General features: G+C 41.8%; 2 protein-coding genes across 5 annotated transcripts; one reads left to right on the plus strand and one right to left on the minus strand.

Moving 5' to 3' along the window:
• The first annotated feature begins 917 nt into the window (after positions 1-917).
• Positions 918-13,119, plus strand: LOC139373503 (CREB-regulated transcription coactivator 2-like). Of its 4 annotated transcripts, none has more exons than XM_071114093.1 (14): positions 918-1,186; positions 3,652-3,753; positions 5,519-5,632; positions 7,980-8,041; positions 8,128-8,190; positions 8,273-8,376; positions 8,526-8,599; positions 8,761-8,810; positions 8,908-9,119; positions 9,217-9,668; positions 9,781-10,785; positions 11,662-11,748; positions 11,884-12,040; positions 12,317-13,119. In XM_071114093.1, exons 1-14 carry the CDS (start codon positions 1,013-1,015, stop codon positions 12,496-12,498), a joined length of 2,838 nt encoding a protein of 945 aa, XP_070970194.1. In that variant the 5' UTR covers positions 918-1,012; the 3' UTR covers positions 12,499-13,119. The 4 variants fall into 4 exon arrangements, with proteins under 4 accessions (XP_070970194.1, XP_070970196.1, XP_070970195.1 ...); XM_071114095.1 differs by having other exon boundaries at positions 9,814-10,785; XM_071114094.1 differs by having other exon boundaries at positions 8,541-8,599.
• Positions 13,116-19,741, minus strand: LOC139373508 (glycosylated lysosomal membrane protein-like). Its single transcript, XM_071114102.1, has 6 exons — positions 19,618-19,741; positions 16,420-16,695; positions 15,881-16,075; positions 15,394-15,612; positions 14,926-15,191; positions 13,116-14,705 (listed from the first exon to the last, which is right to left on the minus strand). Exons 1-6 carry the CDS (start codon positions 19,723-19,725, stop codon positions 14,507-14,509), a joined length of 1,263 nt encoding a protein of 420 aa, XP_070970203.1. The 5' UTR covers positions 19,726-19,741; the 3' UTR covers positions 13,116-14,506.
• Positions 19,742-20,765: the final 1,024 nt, after the last annotated feature.

Genomic DNA, 20,765 nt, shown 5'->3' on the forward strand with positions numbered 1-20,765 from the left:
TAATATTGCTCTGTAGTATCTAACTTGATATTTGATCATGTCAGATCAAATGTAGGCCTACTTCATTTCCAGTTGACCGTAGCCAATGCAATATCCCCAATACCTGCCCTTATGGGGAAAAAAATATTGCTGTCGGGGTGCAGTATAACTGCAGTACACTGTAGTATAACTGTATTGAGAGTGCAGTGTAACTGCAGTATGCTTCAAATACTGCTTCCAAAATAACCGTTTTTTTTTACTGCATTAATTTTGCAGTGTGTCTGCAGTTACAGTGCAGCATAACTGCTGTTCAACTGCAGTTATTCTGAAATTACTGCGTCCAAAATACCACAGTTGACAGCAGTTACTGCACTTTTAACTGAAGTTTCAAAACTGCCATCTTTTTTTTGTAAGGGTGATACATAAGCAGGTACAGCAGATTATTGGAGATACAGGTCCACTGTGTCTCCAATAATGTTATATACTGGTAGACCATGGCTGTGTCTATTCATAAACAATGGTAGATACTATAATGGTAGATATAATATATAACTATAATGGTAGAAACAATGGTAGATACTAGATTCTATAATACAATTATACCAGGTTGGTTGTGGCCAATGATTTGGAAATAAACTCACAAAAGAGAGGACTAAGTGATAAAAAAAAGGACAATTGTTCTATGGTGAGGTTGATATATAAATCTATAATAAATTAGCCATAGTTAACCTGTAAGAAACTATAAACAGGCACTATGTAACAACAATGTAATTACAACGTCGTCACAATGTCATGGGACACAACACTCAAAACCACATATCCCATATCCACAAAGTTGTTATTGTCTGTGATGAAAAAACTAAGCATGGGTCTTGTAGTTTAATTTTGTGGTTTACACGCCTCCGCTTCTATTAAAAAACAACATATCCCACAAAGCACTTCGAAATGACGTGAATAAAGTCGTCCTTCTCGGCTTGCAACTTGTTCTCTGGGGGCTTGTGTCAAGTTAATTGTACACTAATTGTGATCCATTATGTTTATGGCAGGTACAGGCAGCGGGGGCTGTGGGGTAGGCCAGGGGCCAGGCTCTAGTTCTGGGTCCTGCAATCCGCGAAAGTTTAGCGAGAAGATAGCACTCCTCACCCAGCGGCAAGCTGAGGACACCGCAGCCTTCCAGGAGGTTATGATGGACATCACTTCCACCAGGGTGAGTCAAGAGTACAGGCCTACGCGCTTTGTGTTGATAAAACTTGAGTAACCACAAAGCCGTGAAAAAAAATCAAACGTCAGTGATGTTGACCACCAGACAGTCAGATGACTTTGTTTTTACTTTTCAGAGACGCAATAAATTCCAGGCCATATTAAGCAGCGCGCTCGATTTTGCAATATAGAGACTATCACCGCAAATAGTCTATATCCTGGTTGACAAATCTCAGTTTAATCCAAAGTGTCGATATAATTTAACTTCAAAACACTCTAACTGTAATCTTTAAACATAATATATGCTTTATATATACTTATACCACATTTATTGCATGCTTATAACACCTGTTGATTTGCCATAGAGTGCATGGAGTGCAGGCTTCCCACAACCTCCAAGGCAAGAATTACAAATTGCAATCTTGGTGTAGCCTGATTTGAACAATGTAAATATGTTAAGAGTTATGGGCTATGTCTTCACGTTGCTATTCATGGGGGTGTCTATTAGGCTAGGAGTGTGCTGATTTGTTATTGTGTCAATATTAAATATAATTACTATTCTATTTCTATGGGAGTGTGTGTCATTGTCCCAGTACACAGTTGGAGTGCTACAACCTCAGAGTTCAGTGAGTGTATTAAGTAGTGGATAATATGATACTTTATGTTATCGTTTTGGAATCTAATTGCCTTCTGTGAATTTGACTCCAGCTTTTTGCCGGGGGTGTAATACATATATGTTTGAAACATGGTAGACGTATGTGTAAAGTACGCAAGTTTGCGTTCCCCTATTCTGCGTTATAGAGCGCACTGTCCATGTTATAGCTGGGCTACATTGCACCTCAATCTTCAATGTTGTGAACACAATGCAGAATCCTATTGAATAAGCCTCTGGTGTCGCAACCTGGTCTCAGAGCATTTTGTATTATTCTGTATGTAAATCCGGGACACTCCATTTAGTATGATATGTTACGTTTCGTATGAGAATGTATTAATTTGTGGATGTCCATCACCTATTTTGTATGACATGATACAAATTACAATTGGTATGATATGTTACGAATTTGCAAAACGTACAATATGTTATGAATTTGCAAAACCTACAATATGTTACGAATTTGGGAAACGTTTGATATGTTACGAATTCAGGCTAGGTGGCAAACGTTAGCTAGCTGGTTAACATTAGCTAGGCTAGGGGTTATGGTTAGGTAAAAGGGTTAAGCTTAGTGTTAGTTAAAAGGGTTAAGGTTAGCGTCAGGGGAAGGGTTAGCTAACATGCTAAGTAGTTGCAAAGTAGCTAAAAAGAACAATGGTAAAAAGGTATACCCAAATGCGCTTCAGCACAGCTTAAACGAAAAAGGTGCTTGAAAAAGGTGCTTGACTGAAGGACTTGAAAATGCAAAAAACATCCCTTACCCTATGGGAGAATAAAGAGCACTCTGTTGCTGCATAAACCGGATCGATTTATTGACGGGACAAACAAACAATAGGCCTACGTTTTGGCATGAATTGCCTTCATCAGAGTGGCCGATGAAGGTGAACCATGCCGATGGCGTAAGCGATTCATGCAAAAACGTAAGCCTATTGTTTGTTTGTCCCGTCAAAAAATGTATCAGATTTACACAGCAACTGAATGCTCCTTTTTCTTTATTATTTTGGATAGTCACCAGTTGAAGTATCCTGGGATAAGGAAAGTTTTTGGATAAAAATAAGTAAGTAGCTGAAAAGCTGCTAATTAGCTCAAATGCTAAAGTTGTCCGTGATGAGATTAAAACACGTAAGCTTTGGGTTGCTAGATATTCGGGTTCCACCCTAGTTTTGTTTTTTCCTTAAGTAACCATCTGTCTTATGTAACCATACCAAATGGAAAAACATATCATACAAATTTGAGTGTCCTGGATTTACATTTACTATGTTACGTTTAGTCAATGAGACCAGGCTGGGTGTCAGGTGCAATGAGTTGCAGCCCACTGCTCTGGCATGAAATGGAGGAGCCTAGACTTCATGGCACTTGTTTTAATGTAATGTATTTGACCTCTTGCATAGCCTACACTTTACATATCATTAATACCCTAATTCGACATGTTACCTAACCACCATGCAACACTATCCTTAAAATAGAAATAGGAGACGGTAGTCAGCTACACTTATGGTTTATTACACATTGGCTTTTGAAGTATGCCAGGGTATTTCTCCTGCAGTATCTGATTTCCATGTTCATGCCAAGGGTTGGCAGTCAGGGGGTATTCTTTCCGAGACTGAGCCAACAGTAACCTTGACTCACTCTTATAGTGTCACTATATACGGAATATACTTTGTCTCAGTTTTACAATTACCAGTAATTCCATTATACAAGTGAGACTATTATAACATTGACTGTAAATGCCATTAGCTTTTTCTGGTAATTAACCAAATGAAACTAGTTGTTGTCTTTATTCACTCCTCCTTTATCGCCCAACTCTTTCCGGGTTTCAGATTCAGGTCCAGAGAGCGCGGCAGGCCAGAAGCTTTGGCACCTATTACGGAGGCTCCCTTCCCAATGTCAACCAGATTGGGAGAAGCACCTCAGATGTACAGGTGAGAGTTATTACTAACATATGACTTTTAACTACATTACTTACTATTTACAACCATTTGTCTATTTATTAGCCTATTTACGTACATGTAGGCTATAGAAATGGTTATATGAAGTACAGTTAAAGTCGGAAGTTTACATACACCTTAGCCGAATACATTTAAACTTAGTTTTTCACAATTCCTGACATTTAATCCTAGTAAAAAATCTCTGTCTTAGGTCAGTTAGGATCACCACTTTATTTTAAGACTGTGAAATGTCAGAATAATAGTAGAGAGAATGATTTATTTAATATTTTATTTCTTTCATCACATTCCCAGTGGGTCAGAAGTTTACATACACCCAATTAGTATTTAGCAGCATTGTCTTTAAATTGTATAACTTGGGTCAAACTTTTTGGGCAGCCTTCCACAAGCTTCCCACAATAAGTTGGGTGTAACTGAGTCAGGTTTGTAGGCCTCAAACCTCGCACATGCTTTTTCAGTTCTGCCCACAAATGTTCTATAGGATGGAGGTCAGAGCTTTGTGATGGCCACTCCATTACCTTGACTTTGTTGTCCTTAAGCCATTTTGCCACAACTTTGGAAGCATGCTTGGGGTCATTGTCCATTTGGAAGACCCATTTGCGACCAAGCTTTAACTTCCTGACTGATATCTTGAGATGTTGCATCAATATATCCACATAATTTTCCTTTCTCGTGATGCCATCTATTTTGTGAAGTGCACCAGTCCCTCCTGCAGCAAAGCACCCCCATAACATGATGCTGCCACCCCCGTACTTCACGGTTGGGATGGTGTTCTTCTGCTTGCAAGCCTCCCCCTTTTTCCTCCAAACATAGCAATGGTCATTATGGCCAAACAGTTCTATTTTTATTTCATCAGACTAGAGGACATTTCTCCAAAAAGTACCATCTTTGTCCCCATGTGCAGTTGCAAACCATAGTCTGGCTTTTTTATGGCGGTTTTGGAGCAGTGCCTTCTTCCTTGTTGAGAGGCCTTTCAGGTTATGTCGATATAGGACTCGTTTTACTGTGGCTATAGATACTTTTGCACTTGCTTCCTCCAGCATCTTCACAAGGTCCTTTGCTGTTGTTCTGGGATTGATTTGCACTTTTCGCACCAAAGTACGTTCATCTCTAGGCGACAGAACGTGCCTCCCTCCTGAGTGGTATGATGGCTGTGTGGTCCCATTGTGTTTATACTTGCGTACTATTGTTTGTACAGATGAACGTGGTGCCTTCAGGTGTTTGGAAATTGCTCCCAAGGATGAACCAGACTTGTGGAGGTCTACAATTTATTTTCTGAGGTCTTGGCTGATTTCTTTTGATTTTCCCATGTTGTCAAGCAGAGAGGCACTGAGTTTGAAGGTAGGCCTTGAAATACATCCACAGGTACACCTACAATTGACTCAAATTATGTCAATTAGCCTATCAGAAGCTTTTAAATTCATGACTTCATTTTCTGGAATTTTCCTAGCTGTTTAAAGGCACAGTCAACTTAATGTATATAAACTTCTGACCCACTGGAATTGTGATACAGTGAATAAGTGAAATAATCTGTCTGTAAACAATTGTTGGACAAATTACTTGTGTCATGCACAAAGTAGATGTCCTAACAGACTTGCCAAAACTATAGTTTGTCAACAAGAAATTTGTGGAGTGGTTGAAAAACGAGTTTTAATGACTCTAACCTAAGTGTATGTAAACTTCCGACTTCAACTGTAGGCTACTGAAAGTCAAATGAACCCTTGATCTGTCTGACTGTTAGGTTCAGCTCCCCTGTAGTCCAGACAATGGCTGCCCCATAAGACTTCACCCAATGTCAGAGCGGACACAAGGAGAGGGGCGGCTCAGTTTCCCAGTCAGGCCAAACAGGAGACATGTATCCTTTATGCTCAGTCAAGGGCAGGCAGTGACGGGTCACTTAAAGTGACAAAGTGAAGTGAGGTCACTGCTAGTGTAACAATGTCTGTATTGCTTAGTTGATCCCATAGGACAGTGGTCACCAACTGGTCAAGCCAGTCCTAGTCAATCACCAAACATTTCATTAAAAAAACAACGATAAAGCCTTGCGTTTCTATTTTCGTAGTTGTTTCGTGCTGTTGACGGTAGGTGCACTTGATTCAGCAGCCCTAGCGCCGGGAAGGCAAGGTGTTCCCATTTTGAACCATTTCATATCTATGAAGGTAGAACTCCGCCTACCCGGCAGGCCCAGCCTGCATAGTAGATAGCAAATCAAGTGCACCTATAGGCCAATCAGATAGCTCAGATCACTGTGTCCCAGCAGTTTCCTCGCGCCATAGACTGTAAAAAGAAGCCTCAAACACACAGCGAAGTTGATCATGTGAAATTTCAAAGCTTTTAAAACCATGACTAGAGAGAGACTCAATGAATATAGAAAAGAGCTGCTGTTTTCATGAGTAAGTTCATGTTTAAGTTGTTATTCAGCACTGTAAACACTTTGTTCAAAAGTTTAATAAGCCATAAAATGTTGGTTTCGATAAAATTGCGTTATTATTTGCGGCTTGTGTCTTTTTTAATATCGAGGAATATTTCACTTTCTCTGGTCATAGGACTAACAACATGAATTGGTGCACGAGGCAGAAGTAATGCAGTTCGACTTAAGTTTCGCCATCAGCTGGAGGACTGTCCCTTTTCTCAGCGGAGGGAGAGAGAAGGGACGGTGAGTCCCCTATTTGACCTAGATAGTTTGTGTGTATGCATCGATATGTAGGCTGTGTGTGCCTTTTTAAAAATGTATGTAGTTCTGTCCTTGAGCTGTTCTTGTCTAATGATGTTCTGTATTGTGTCATTCTGTATTATTTTTCATGTTTTGTGTGGATCCCAGGAAGAGTAGCTGCTGCTTTTGCAACAGCTAATGGGTATCCTAATAAAATGCCAAATACCAATACCTCCCCTCAGACTTAGCATCAGATGCAGGCCTTCAGTCCAGTAAAAAAAAATGTTTTTCACAAGTAATACATTAAGTGATATATTATCAGTGTGATCATATACCTTATATACCATTTATTTTAAATATAACTTCAAAAGGGTCTGAGAAGAACAACATTGGCAGGGCAATTCAAGCGTCGCCAATATGCAGTGATAAGGTATTGGACCTATAGCCTACTGCACAAACCTCATTGCTACATAACTGTTTTCAATGGATTAATGTTGTATAGGCTTATGTTTTTTAAGTCATGTTTTTATTTATTTTTTACATTTTTTATTTTATTTAAATCTGAGCGGTAGATCTCGGCTTGCATTTTGACTTAGAAAGTGATCTTGACTAAGAAAAGATTGGTGAACACTAACATAGGACTGGCTGTGATTCATAGTTGGCTAAAGCACAAACAGAAGCTATTAGGGCAAGGTTTTCTAATGGTCAATGCTAACGTTAGCCATTTGCTACTCTAGTAAAGTAAGCACACAGAAATGATGTTCGTCCTCCATGCACTTCAGATATCTGAAGTGCATGGAGGACGACAGTGCTTGACTTGGACTAAAATAGGGGCCTGTGCTCATTTTGGGTGCCAGCACTGTTTACATTTAGGTGCAGGAGCTCCACAATACTTTTGAGCTAATATTCTAGAAGAGGAACAGGAGCTCAAACAGTAATAAAATGGTGGTGCCAGTACTCAGCTCCGGTGAGCTCCTGCCCAAGTCAAGCACTGGAGGACAACCATAAAAGTGGATGTAAAGCAATAGTTATATATTGCAATAAATATATTGCAATAAAGGGGTGAACTATTGCCTTAAATCCACAGTAGCCTACTTCCTGCCTATTGCAAGATGATCAAACATCTATTGTGTGTAAAAAGCGGGCTGGGGTCAAATGCCACACTACTGTTCTTCGGCTGTCCCCATTTTGGTTCCAGGTAGAACCCTTTTGGGTTGTAGGTAGAACCCTTTTTGGGTTCCATGTAGAACTCTCTGTGGAAATGGTTCCATCTGGAACCAAAAGGGTTCTAGCTAGAACCAAAAGGGGTTATTCAAAGGGTTCTCCTATGGGTACAGGCGAAAGAACCCTTTTCGGTTCTAGATAGCACCTTTTTTTTCTAAGAGGTTAAAAGTTGACCCCCTTAAGAAACAGATGGAGGGGATTAATCATGCACACCGCACAGTGCAGACAATGCCCTGTCAACTTTTCGTACCATTGTTTGCCAGCAGTAGGTCTATGCCTAGGTTTTTCTAAGGACACTGTGTGTAGCCTTAACACTCCGTCACAGACTGACAACTCTCCCTACCGCTCAGTTCATCCGTCTCCACCACCCGAGCCCAGCTGGAGAAGGTAACGGATCCAAACTGATATATTTAGTTCACTTCGTAATAAATATCTTAATACATATTTTGACTCTGATTCTGTCACACGAAAAGGAACTGGTCAAGCACAGTGGACAAAAGCCAACAGATGCACCTTCCCATCACAGCACTTAATAGGTGAGCAATGTATCCATGGTGTTTCTCTGCTGTTCTTCTACGCTCTTGCTTTCCCCTCTAAGATGTGTGCTCTCCTCCCCAGAACTAACTCAGACTCGGCCCTGCACACCAGTGTGAGGAACACCCACACAGGGGACCATTTGAGCCCCAACCAGCAGGCTTTAACCTCACGGAACAGACGTGGTGGTAAGTCCACAATGCCTCCGGTCATATTGAAATAGTCATAGCATTGTGTTCGGTGTTCTTGCGTTAGTCCTTAGTTAATTATAGCGAATGCCTTTATTTTCTATGCCATGCGTTAATCCAATTGGATGGTTTCCTCTTTGTCAACTCAGTCTTTCCATATCCAGTGCCTCCGATTGAGGAGAATGTCCTAGAAGAGGGAAAACCATTAAGAAATACCAAGAAGGTATTATTCTCCTTTTTCCTGCCAATGTAACCATCCACAATGCTTCATATTTCCTATGCGAACGAACGGGTGCGATATTTCTCTATTGAGTCTAGCAGATGCGTGACTATTTTTCCCATTGATGTAGCTGATGTTTCCTTGCTAATTGTTTCTCATCCTAGTGTCCTGCACTTCCCACTGGAATCAAATCACGTAAATTCCCTGGTGTAAAGTAAGATCCGCTTTTCCAAATGAATATGGTCAAAAGGAAAGTCAACCCCTGGGCCCTAGCTGAACCTCCCATCTTTCCCTCTTGTGGTTTTCTCCAGCATCCTGTCCTCGCCAGTTCAGCAGTTCAGTGCTCTCAACGTCCCGTCCGCTCTCAATGTGAGTGGCTCCTTGCCCGACCTCTCCAGCCTGCACCTCCCCTCCCCACAGCCAGTAGGTGTGGGCCCAGACAAACCCACAGCCTGCAGCACTGGCCACCTACCTGGAACTCCCTCTCACCTTGGAGCCAGGGACGATGAATTTCCCTTGCCAGGTGTGTTTGTCTGTGTGCTAAGTTCTTACTGTATGTCGGTGCCAGTTGAGGTATGTTCACATGGTGATGATGGTGTCCATTTATTCTGTATTCTCAGGTTTGTCGTTGTCTCTCCAAGGCTCATACAGTAACCCATTGCTCCAGTCCTCCCACAGCATCCCCAATATCCAATCCTCTCTCAGCAGCCACTCCCTTTCGAGCTCTCTGAGCTCCACCTCCTTGAACTTCTCACTCAGCAACACTTCCCTGCAGTCATCCCCTAGCAACCAATCCCTCCAATCCTTCCTCAGCAGTTCTTCCCTAAGCGGCCTATCCCTGCAATCCACAACTAGCCACTGTAGCTACAGCAGTGGGATTGGTGGATCCCGCTCTTGCTCCTCCTCTTCGCTATCCTGCTCCCCACGTCCAACGAGCCAGACGCAGGTGCCGCCATCAAGGAGGCGGGCTCCCCTCAGCCCACTGGTCGTTCCCACTGGTGGAGAGTCTCGCTGGCTCCAATCTAAACAGTTTTCACCGGTTGGGTCTCCAAAGTTATCTTCTATAACTCAGGTATCTCCAGAAAACTGAAATTTAAGTGACATCATTGTTTTCGTTAATACGATGATTTCATATAATTCCATATTAAGACAGTTTGATGTATTGCTCTTATTTAAATTCCAAGGGAGTTCTCCTGAACACCAACCAATTACCACAGGAATCAAGGCCACCAGGGTATCGTCACTGCCAACCTCAACACGAGGGTACTCCAGCAGCTCAGCAGCCCATGCATAGAGGTCTGCCACAGCGGCAGCATTCTCTGACAGAGGGGCAGCAGCAACCCAGGCAGGAACCGCAGAAAACGCCACCACCCCACGAGAAATCCAGGGATCTACAACAACGAGGTGTACATCAGCAGCAGCAGCAGCAACAACAACATCCTCAACAACACCCACAGCAACAGCTCCCACAGACACACAATCTCCAACGAGTGGAATATCACCATCAACAACAGTACCAACACCCAAATCAAGTATATCAATGCCAGATCCAGCATGTCCAGACAGAAGGTCAGGACCTGGACACAAAACAGCAACGTCAAAGTGTGTCAAACCAGTGTGAGAACTTACAGCAGCAACACTTACATCAATTACAAAAGGAACAGCATCAACGACAACAAGAGCACCAGCAACAACAGAAACAAGTGTACCAAAACCTCCCACAGCAACAGCAAGAGAAGCAAAGGCAACAATACCAGCTGCACCAGCAACACCCACACCAGCAGAACCCACATCAGCAACAGTATCAACAACAAGCATGCCAAAGACAACCTCAGCAACACCGAGCACTTCGACAAGATGAGGTGCTACAGCAGCAACAGCAGCTTCAGCAGTTTCAACCATACCAACAGCAGCAGCGGCAAAATGGCAACCAGCAGCAGCAACAGCAGCAACATCAGTGGCATCTCCAGTGTGCATACCCGCCATCTCAGAGCCTCAACTTGAGTGGGCAGAACATGACAAACCCACAAAAAGTACCAACGATGCAGATGACTCGTAAGCATCAGACCCAAGTCCAGGGAAGGAGCTGGGCACATCAAAAGGTGCAAGGTCAGAAGGACCAGATTCAGTCGACCAAACTCTCCTCACAGATGAACTCCTTCATGGACAACAGTCCGGACCTCTACAATGTGAGAATAACCCCATCTGTTTTCACTAGTTTGAGTTTGTTTATTTTGACTTTGTGTCAGTGTACATTTTGCACTTTTATCAGCCTCTTTGTTTTGTCTGTGATGTAGGCTATGTTTATGGTCAGTTTAGGCTATGTTTAAGGGTCAGTTTAGGCTATGTTTAGGATCAGTAAGAGGCTATTTGATGTTTGGTCTATCAGTAAGGGATGGTAATGTAGGGCCGCACAATATGGGCAAAAAATGGAATTGCAATTTTTTAAATCAAATTTTGCGGTTTGATGTGCGATATAGATCAAAACACTTTGGTGAACTGTTGGAATAGAATGTAGAAGAAAAGTGGAAAACAGCATCGTTCTTGTTTGGAACAATCAGTTGAATGCATTTGACCTAACATAACTGCAGGCAAACTTAGATGTAGAATTTTAATTTGATAACCCTGTTACAGGAGAACATACCTGTAAAACTTGTATTGTATTTGAGGTTTAAAAAGGCATTTGAAGTTTGTAATTTCCACTTTAATTTTTTTATTTATTTTTCCCTTACCATAAATGTATCAACCCCTAGAAACATGTCCATTAATTATAATCCACATAATAATTCAAATGTCCTGTTGCTGCAGGATTATTCTCCTACTGTAGCAAACTGGCTCAAATTAAGATGCTACATCTGTATAGTGAATCTAACTGGGGAACTGTGCTGCTAGAGTGACAGGGGGCGGGCTTGTTGTGTGAGGGAAGCAGTCGCAAGTCAACTATCAAAACGGATGTATTGCATGCGATATCGATCTCTTGCGATATGGGTATTGCACATGTCAATATTGCAATTTCAATGTGCAGCCCTATTAATGGTTCACTCGCCCCCTTTCTGCTTTCTTAGGACTCTTCCATACTGGATCATTTCCAGAATGAGTCCTACATGGGCCTACACCTCACACCCAGCCAGACTCAGGCACTTTCCCAGCAGGTAACCTAAGACCTAAAACTGTAAATAATCTAACAGTATTGAAAGGACAACTATTTTACCTGTCGATTCATTCAGTGTCCATATTTTTAATCTAACGGTCTCTAATCTTTGTTGGTTGTCCACAACTCTGCCCAGCTGGGACAACTGAGTAAGGAGCCTCCCTGGGGAGATTCTGGGCCTCAATCTGTGGTTGGGAAAGATGTAGGGGTTTACTGTGGGATCCAAGTACCTCAGATGTCCGCCCACTGCCATAACCAAAGCAGTGTGGACTGTCATAACATCCTTATGACAGGTAAGACCCACTCCTTCCCCCCTCTTATAATTTTTAATCGCTTGCTGCAGTTAAATAGTTAACATTTGGGGGAAGTGTTACCTTATTTTTAATTTACACAGGGTGTTGTTTCATCCAGACAGTTACAAGTCCATTTCCTGAAATGTTGGACCTGGCAATTGAATCATAAACAATTTTTTTTTTTAAATTTGCCACCGTGATTTTAACCTTTTATAAAGCTTATCTTGTCTATTTTTGTCTCTCTTATCCACTTTATATTTGTTTCCCACTTAATAGACAAAACAGCTTTTGAGGATTTCTCTGGAGTTCTGCCCATGCTGGGATTTGATGCAGACCCCTTTGCCCTGGATAACCCCCTTCAGATCGATCCCCTAGACCTGGAGGAGCTTAACAAGCTGGCAGATGGAGACATGGTCGAGGACTCTGTGAAAGGACACTGCTCTAACCTACTTAGGTGACCTGGGGAATTGGATGCATCCAGGAACACTATTTTCAACTAAGATGGCGTTCTTGGTATCCTCTGATGGCAGCAATGTCAGTTGTAGATAAACTACAGCCAACTATGCGTTTCAGGATCTCTCACTGCTGGACATAATTTGATTGGACATGGTATTTCTTACAGCATCCTCATGTGATTGGACAGGTCCCATGTCATGGGATTTGAAAAGCATGTCACTGGACATTGACTGCCTCACATGACTGGTTAGCTGACTGCACTTTTTCTTAGTTGTAATTTAATGCTTGCCTGCAATGGAAAAATGCAGCCAAGAGCTGGCATCATCTGCGTCTTAGTGGTAATGTAGTTGAATAATGAAAACAGATGTGTAGTTTGTAAAGAAAAAATATATTTTGTAATACAATTATGTACATTCTAACAGCCTGCCTTTTCCCATCTCTTGTAGAGATGGAAAAAAATATATATATATATAATCTAAAACAATATTGTGTATATAAAATGTGGCCAAGAAACCAGTTATATTTAGAGGTCCTTGTTGCTTTTTTAAAACATGTTGACATTTCTGTAATGACATTGTGTACCAGACACTGTTTAACAAATAAAATAAATGAGCAGTAAATAACTTGCCTATCCATTTCTTCTTTAAAAAAAAAGACAATTGTATGGATTGAGACAATACATTACCATTCAGTTAATTTAAAGGTAAAGTCTACTCAAAATAAAAATGAACATGACCTGTGTATTAGATTGCATAATAATATTTCAGGTACTGGTGTTTTTGCATTTAGCTCTGAAATTAAGGTAACATATTGTTGCCTAATAGAAAACCACAGGTAAAAACTCCACAAGGTAATTTAGTCTGTGATTACAACCTGATTATGAAGCATGTTTTAAATTCATTCCAAAGGAGAAGTTTGACAAAAAAATGTTGTGTGGCAACAATCAACACTGGGTGTCAAAGTAACATTAATTACAATATCATACAAAACATTTTCTAATCCCATACCGATTTCTAACTTAATTTAGCTGACACATTGAATCTCAAATAAACATTAATCAATCATTTAAAACAAGCCTAAAACATATTTTAGAATGATCACATTTCAGTTTACTTTGAAGAGCACATGGACCCAAACTATGCTTCCCATTTCCCCAAAGAATAACTAACATCCAGGGGGTTTGGAAAGAAAGCAACAAACCTTGTTTCTATAAGGTTCTTCCCTGAGATTTATTTTCCTCTCACTGCTCCAGGTGTGGGTCTCCTTCAGGTGCAGATCCAGGATTAGCTTATCTTCACCAATTATTAAACCATTACAATAAAAAAACTGACCTCAGATCAGGGTTTGAGAAAAAAAAACCCTGCTCCCTTCTGACTCTTCTAATGTCAGATATTTATATGTGCGTGAGTCGATCATTAGACAGTGTAGGACCCATGTGAGGTCAGTATATCCTATCTTGGCAGTGTCAAACAGACAGCTTCAGTGTAACATGTCATCGTGTACTGTTTGTTGAGCAACAATGATAAGATAATATACTGTTTTACACAGAACTGAAAGTGTGTACTTAATCATGAGTTTAAAAAAATTATAATAATAAAGTATAACTACAGTAAGAAGCCTTTTCACAATTTGCTGTATAAAAATGCTCAGATGGAATGTTAGGGTTGAGATGGGAGCCTTTGGCATTCACAAGCAAAAATAAACGCACTCATTAATTGACTCTCGTCCACAGGATGATTCAGCCTATTCCCAAATTATGCAAGTGGTTAGAAATGAGTTTCTGTCAAAGACTTATTGGTTGATTGTGCCAACAATGGATGGCCGTATTAGACAGAGCTCAGTGCAAGTGGTGTATTCCACATGTATCAGTGCACCTCATATTTTAAAAAAGATTGACACCTGCCGGACACTTTCTCTATGCATTTAATCGTATCCGATAGGGTAAATCCAGATAGAAAACTTTTGAAAAACTGTGCCCAGAGGTGTCTCTGTTCATTGGCTAGAAAATGGTTAAAGGCGGGACACATATCCTGGCTTGGCCTGGATTGGCTCGTAAACCTGCGTTTGGGGCCTGTTCTTGCGGACACACGCACACACCCCGCCCAGCAGGATGATCAGCATGGGTGTGCCCAGCCCCACCACCATGATGACCAGAACCAGGGGAGAAAACAAGTCCACAGGAGGAGAGCCCAGTCCCACCAACACAGTCCTAAATTAGGAAGAAGAAAATGTTAGGCAATAAGACAGAGAAAAAGCAAGAGAAGGAAGAATATCATCAGTGATGACAATTTAATTATAATTTCAGGTAGTTGGTGGTGGTGTGAGATGATTGGTTAACAGTGGGGCAATAAACTGCAATTTACTGTATAATTCATTTCAATTTGCTAAAATGCAACATATGAACCAATAGACTGTAAACAGTTACCTACCAGCTAAGGTAGTTGGTGGTGTTGTAGAATGGGTCTCCAGTGATACTGAAGGTCATGTTGAGCCCGGTGGTCTGGTGCTCCCCTCCAAAATAAGCCCGCACCAGGCCGGAGGGGGGAAGCTGGGCTACAGGGACAGGCGTTGAGTGCCGGCAGGGAGTGGCATCCTCAAAGACAGGCGACGGCCTGCGGTAGGCCACGGGCTTCCATTGGGCGTAGCCAAGAACAGGGGAGGTGGAGTTGACTGGAGAGGACACCCACTGAGATACCTAAGGGAGAGGAAAGACAAGATCACTGTAGAATCTGACAGCTTTAGTGACAGTCTACAGAGAGAAGGTTTAGAACAGTGAATCAACCATAAATGATCAACCACAAAAAAAAAATTGAAATATAAACATCTAAACACTCTGTTACTCAGTAACATTTACTATAGTATAACTGCATGTCTATAAACACACACACAAACATTACCTTGAATATGGAGGGTGTGTATTCGTCATCTATTGACCGGAGCATGTCCACTCTGCTCATGGGCTGGGTGTCTCCCACGGCCTGTAGCTCTAGGGAAAAGCGGGAGCGATTGGACCTCGGGGCCACGCCGTCCAGTCCCATCCTCAGCTGGGAGGAGTTAGCGTTGTGGAGGAGACTGGGCCAGCCTTGGTCACGCCCCTCAACATCAAAGGCTGAGAACTACGTTAGGAAAATAATGGTTGAATACAGGCTAGCTAACATGCAATAAAATGTACAATCTGCCTGATCAGTAGTACTCACTTCAGTAAGTTTAAAATCATAAAATCAAAGTTTGTCAGACATTTTCTGAACTTTAAAAGTGGTGTAATGTAGAGATGAGACCATGTCCAATGCTATCTGTTGAGTGGATCCAGACAACGGTCTGAATCTCACATGATGAAATGTCTAATTTCATCATGCTGGCTTTAGATGATCCAGTTCCACCTACCTTCAGACAGAGCGAGCCATTGCTGAAGCTCTCGCTGGCGTCTCTTCCACAAAGCAGGGCGGTGTGGCCTGTGGGGTCCAATGTCTTGTTCAGGTCGCCCCAGGTGAAATTCTGCAGCTCGTAGGGCTGGAAAAAGCTGGAGGGGGGTAGGTGCTCAGGGTCAGCTGTGTCGTTGACATCGTCATACTCCCACAGCTGATGACAGACAAATTAGTTGGTTTAGTAAAGGAGTTACGTATGGCTGCCCAGTCTGAAATCAACCCGTTTTTAAAACCCAGTTGTTTGTTAGAGCTGTTACCATATTGCTAACAACCATCCAAACATTTATGATCTACAAGAAATGTCTAGAGCTAGAATTTGACCATGCAAAAGATTACTTTCCATAACCTGGATTATGGTTCAAAACCTAGCACCTCGTCTTTATGTTTTATGCATTTGGATGAAATACAGTCATGTGACCTGTATCAGCCACCAGAATATCACCTCAACTGACACTTATGAAAACGATGACCATCCATTTAGAACTACTTGTGACTCACCCTGGTAAAGACGAGTGCGTTGCTGTACAGAACACTGCTCTCTGGAGTCACTTTCAGGCTGCCTGTGGTATTTTGCATGAGGAAGGCAGGCCAGTCTACCTCCACCTTGGATGAAATGGAGCTTGTGTGCACCAGTAGTAACGCGGGCGCCCCCTGGCTGCAGAGGAGGTAATGCAGTGTGTTGTTTTTGCCGAGCGCCCGCACATGGAGCAAGCCAACACCAGGGGGCAGCGGTGTCAGCAAGGAGTTCAGACCAGGGTTCAGCTCCAGGGATACCTGGGAAGAGGTAAGTAAAACAGAGAGTATGTTTTCTCATTTTTCTATAGCGACACAGGTGAGAATCATACAAGCAAACTAAAATTGTAAACAGAGGTGATTCATGAATCAATAACAGATTTGCACAGAGTCCTGCTCAGGCCAACAACGCTAAAAACATACTGATTGCTCCTGACTTGGTAAGAAAGCAGGTCTCAAATGAGATCGTTCCTAATCAATATTTATTCATATTTGACATGGCTGGATTGCCAGCACAGAGTAGTGTTTGGTTTATATTTGTTTCAGCACCATTTGATTTAGCTATCTCAGCAACTGGGACGGCAGGGACCCTCGTTTTTAGAGCGTTGGGCCAGTAACCGAAAGGTTGCTAGAGTATCCCTGAGCTGACAAGGTAAAAATCTGTCGTTCTCCCCTGAACAAGGCAGTTAACCCACTGTTCCTAGGCCATCATTGTAAATAAGAATTTGTTCTTAACCGACTTGCCTAATTAAATAAAGGTTAAATTAAATAAAAAATTACAAAAAAATGCAAAACCCAAACATTCAGAAAGTATTCAGACTCCTTGACTTTTTCCAAATTTCTCTCAATCTACACACAATACCCGATAATGAAAAAGCAAAAACGGGGTTTTAGACATTTTTGCACATATCACATTTACATAAGCATTCAGACTCTTTACTACTTTGTTGAAGCACCTCTGGCAGCGATTACAGTCTCGAGTCTTCTTGGGTATGACGCTACAAGCTTGGCATTTGGGGAATTTATTTGGAGAGTTTCTCCCATTCATCTCTGCAGATCCTCTCAAGCTCTGTCAGGTTGGATGGGGAGCATCGCTGCACAGCCATTTTCAGGTGTCTCCAGATATGTTTGATCGGGTTCAAGCTCCTGCTCTGGCTGGGCCACTCAAGGACATACAGAGACTTGTCCCGAAGCCACTCCTATGACTTGGCTGTGTGCTCATTGTTCTGTTGAAAAGGTGAACATTCACCCCAGTCAGGTCCTGAGCGCTCTGGAGCAGGTTTTCCTCAAGGATCTCTGTGCTTTGCTCCGTTCATCTTTCCCTTGATCCTGACTAGTCTCCCAGTCCCTGCCCTGTCACTGAAAAACATCCCCACAGCATGATGCTGCCACCACGATGTTTCACTGTAGGGATGGTGCCAAGTTTCCTCCAGACGTGACTCTTGGCATTCAGGCCAAAGACTTCAATCTAGGTTTCATCAGACTAGAGAATCTTGTTTCTCATGGTCTGAGAGTCTTTAGGTGTCTTTTGGCAAACTTCAAACTGTTATGTGCCTTTTACTGAGGAGTGACTTCCACCTGGCCACTCTACCATAAAGGCCTGATTGGTGGACAGCTGCAGAGATGGTTGTCCTTCTGGAAGGTTCTCCCATCTCCACAGAGGAACTCTGGAGCTGTCAGAGTGACCATCAGATTCTTGGTCACCTACCTGACTAAGGCCCTTTTTCCCAGGGCACCAGGTCAAGTAAGTCTTGGTGGTTCCACACTTCCTCAATTTAAGAATGATGGAGTCCACTGTGTTCTTGGGGACCTTCAAAGCTGCAGAATTGTTTTGGTACCCTTCCTCAAATCTGTGCCTCGACACAATCCTGCCTCAGAGCTCTATGGACAATTCCTTCGACCTCATGGCTTGGTTTTTGCTCCGACATGCACTGTCAACTGTGGGAACTTATATAGACAGGTGTGCGCCTTTCCAAATCCTGTCCAATCAATTGAATTGACCACAAGTGGACTCCAAGTTGTCAAAACATCTCAAGGATGATCAATGGAAAACAGGATGCACCGGAGCTCAATTTCAAATCTCATAGCAAAGGGTCTGAATACTTATTTTTATAAATTTGCACACACAACAAAATACATTTTGCTTTGTCATTATGGGATACTGTGTGTAGATGGATTAAAATCTAATACATTTTAGAATACGGCTGTAACGTAACAAAAGGTGAAAAAAGTCAAGGGGTCTGACAACTTTTTGCATGTCCCTAGTTCAAAATCACACCCACCACAACCAGAAGGGATGTCGCTACAGTATGCATTGTTGGCTGGGGTCAAACAATGGGTAAATGATAGTGGTGGGAAAAGTACCCAATTGTCATACTTGAGTAAAAGTAAAGATACCTTCATAAAAAATCACTTAAGTAAAAGTCATCCAGTAAAATACTTCAGTGAAAGTCTAAAAGTATTTGGTTTTAAATCTACTTAAGTATCAAAAGTAAAAGTATTAATAATTTCAAATGACTTATATTAAACAAACCAGATGGCACGATTTTCTTGTTTTTATTTTATTTACGGATAGCCAGGGGCACACTCACACATCATTTACAAACTAAGCATTTGTCTTTAGTGAGTCAGCCAGATTAGAGGCAGTAAGGATGACCAGGCATGTTCTCTTGATAATTGCATGAATTGGACAATTTTTCTGTCCTGCTAAGCATTCAAAATGTAGCAAGTACTTTTGGGTGTCAGGGAAAATGTAAGGAGTAAAAAAATACAGCATTTTATTTAGGAATGTAGTGAAGTAGTAAAGAACAGATACCCCGAAAAACATCTTAAGTACATTAAAGTAGTTTTAATTAAGTACTTCACACCACTGGTAAATTACAGTTTTATAGATGGTTGGTCATCATTACAATATGGCTAGAGCTATAAATACAAACCCAAACACGTATATCCAAAATGTTAGTAATCACCAATTAGCTAAAATGTATAACTAGCTATCTAGCAGTAACGTTAGTTAGCTTGCTAACTAAATTCTCAAAGCGTCAACTAGCTAACGTTAACGCGTTACAGTACGTTATTACTACTTTATCTGGTCAGCAAAATATTAGCTAACGTTGGCAACCTTTTATAGAACTTTATCACTGTACAACAGAAATGTAAACAACAATGTACTACCCAACTTACATTCCGACGGTAGTTATCACCATTGCCGATAAAACTAGAAGAAAACCGAACCGTTAAAAGCAAAAATAAGACATAAACGTGGATTGTGTACAAAATCTCCGCCGCCATCTTTCTTTTTCGGCATACACATGGAGGAATCACGTGCCTAGTACTTTATTTGATCAGCTGATTTGTATTCAGCTGACTCGTCAGTATCGAGTTCAGCAGTGGTGGAAAAAGTACCCAATTGTCATACTCTGGTAAAAGTGAAAGTCACACAGTAAAATACTTGAGCAAAAGTCTAAAAGTATTTGGTTTTAAATATACTTAAGTATCAAAAGTAAATGTAATTGCTAAAATATACTTAAGTATCAAAAGTATGAATAATTTCAAATTCCTTATATTAGGCAAACCAATAGGCACAATTCTATTTTTTTAAATTTATTTTACAGATAGCCAGGGGCACACTCCAACACTCAAGACATAATTTACAAATTAAGCATTTGTGTTAAGTGGACACTGATGTCTAGCTTCCCAACAAGCTAAACACCTTCGCCGCTTTGAGGATAAAACAGTGCCACCGACATGGCCCGCTACCAAGGACTGCGGGCTCTCCTTCTCCATGTCCGACGTACAACCCTAGCTGCATCCTCAGAGCATGCGCAGACCAGCTGGCTGGAGTGTTTACTGACTCTCCCTATCCCAGTCTGCTGTCCCCACTTGCTTCAAGATGTCTACCATTGTTACTGTACCCAAGAAAGCAAAGGCAACTGAACTAAATTACTATCGCCCTGTAGCACTCACTTCCGTCATCATGAAGTGCTTTGGGAGGCTAGTTAAGGATCATATCACCTCTACCTTACATCCTAGACCTACTTAAATTTGCTTACCGTCCCAATAGATCCACAGACAATGCAATCGCCATCGCACTGCCCTATCCCATCTGGACAAGAGGGATACCTATGTAAGAATGCTGTTCATTGACTATAGCGCAGCATTCAACACCATAGTGAAATCCAAGCTCATCATTAAGCTCGGGGCCCTGGGCCTGAACCCCGCCCTGTGCAACTAGGTCATTGACTTCCTGACAGGCCGCCCCCAGGTGTTGAAGGTAGGAAACAATACCTCCACTTCGCTGATCCTCAACACAGGGACCCCACAAGGGTGCG

The sequence above is a fragment of the Oncorhynchus clarkii genome, chromosome 18 (assembly GCF_045791955.1).
Source record: "Oncorhynchus clarkii lewisi isolate Uvic-CL-2024 chromosome 18, UVic_Ocla_1.0, whole genome shotgun sequence".
NCBI classification, from domain to species: Eukaryota; Metazoa; Chordata; class Actinopteri; order Salmoniformes; family Salmonidae; genus Oncorhynchus; species Oncorhynchus clarkii.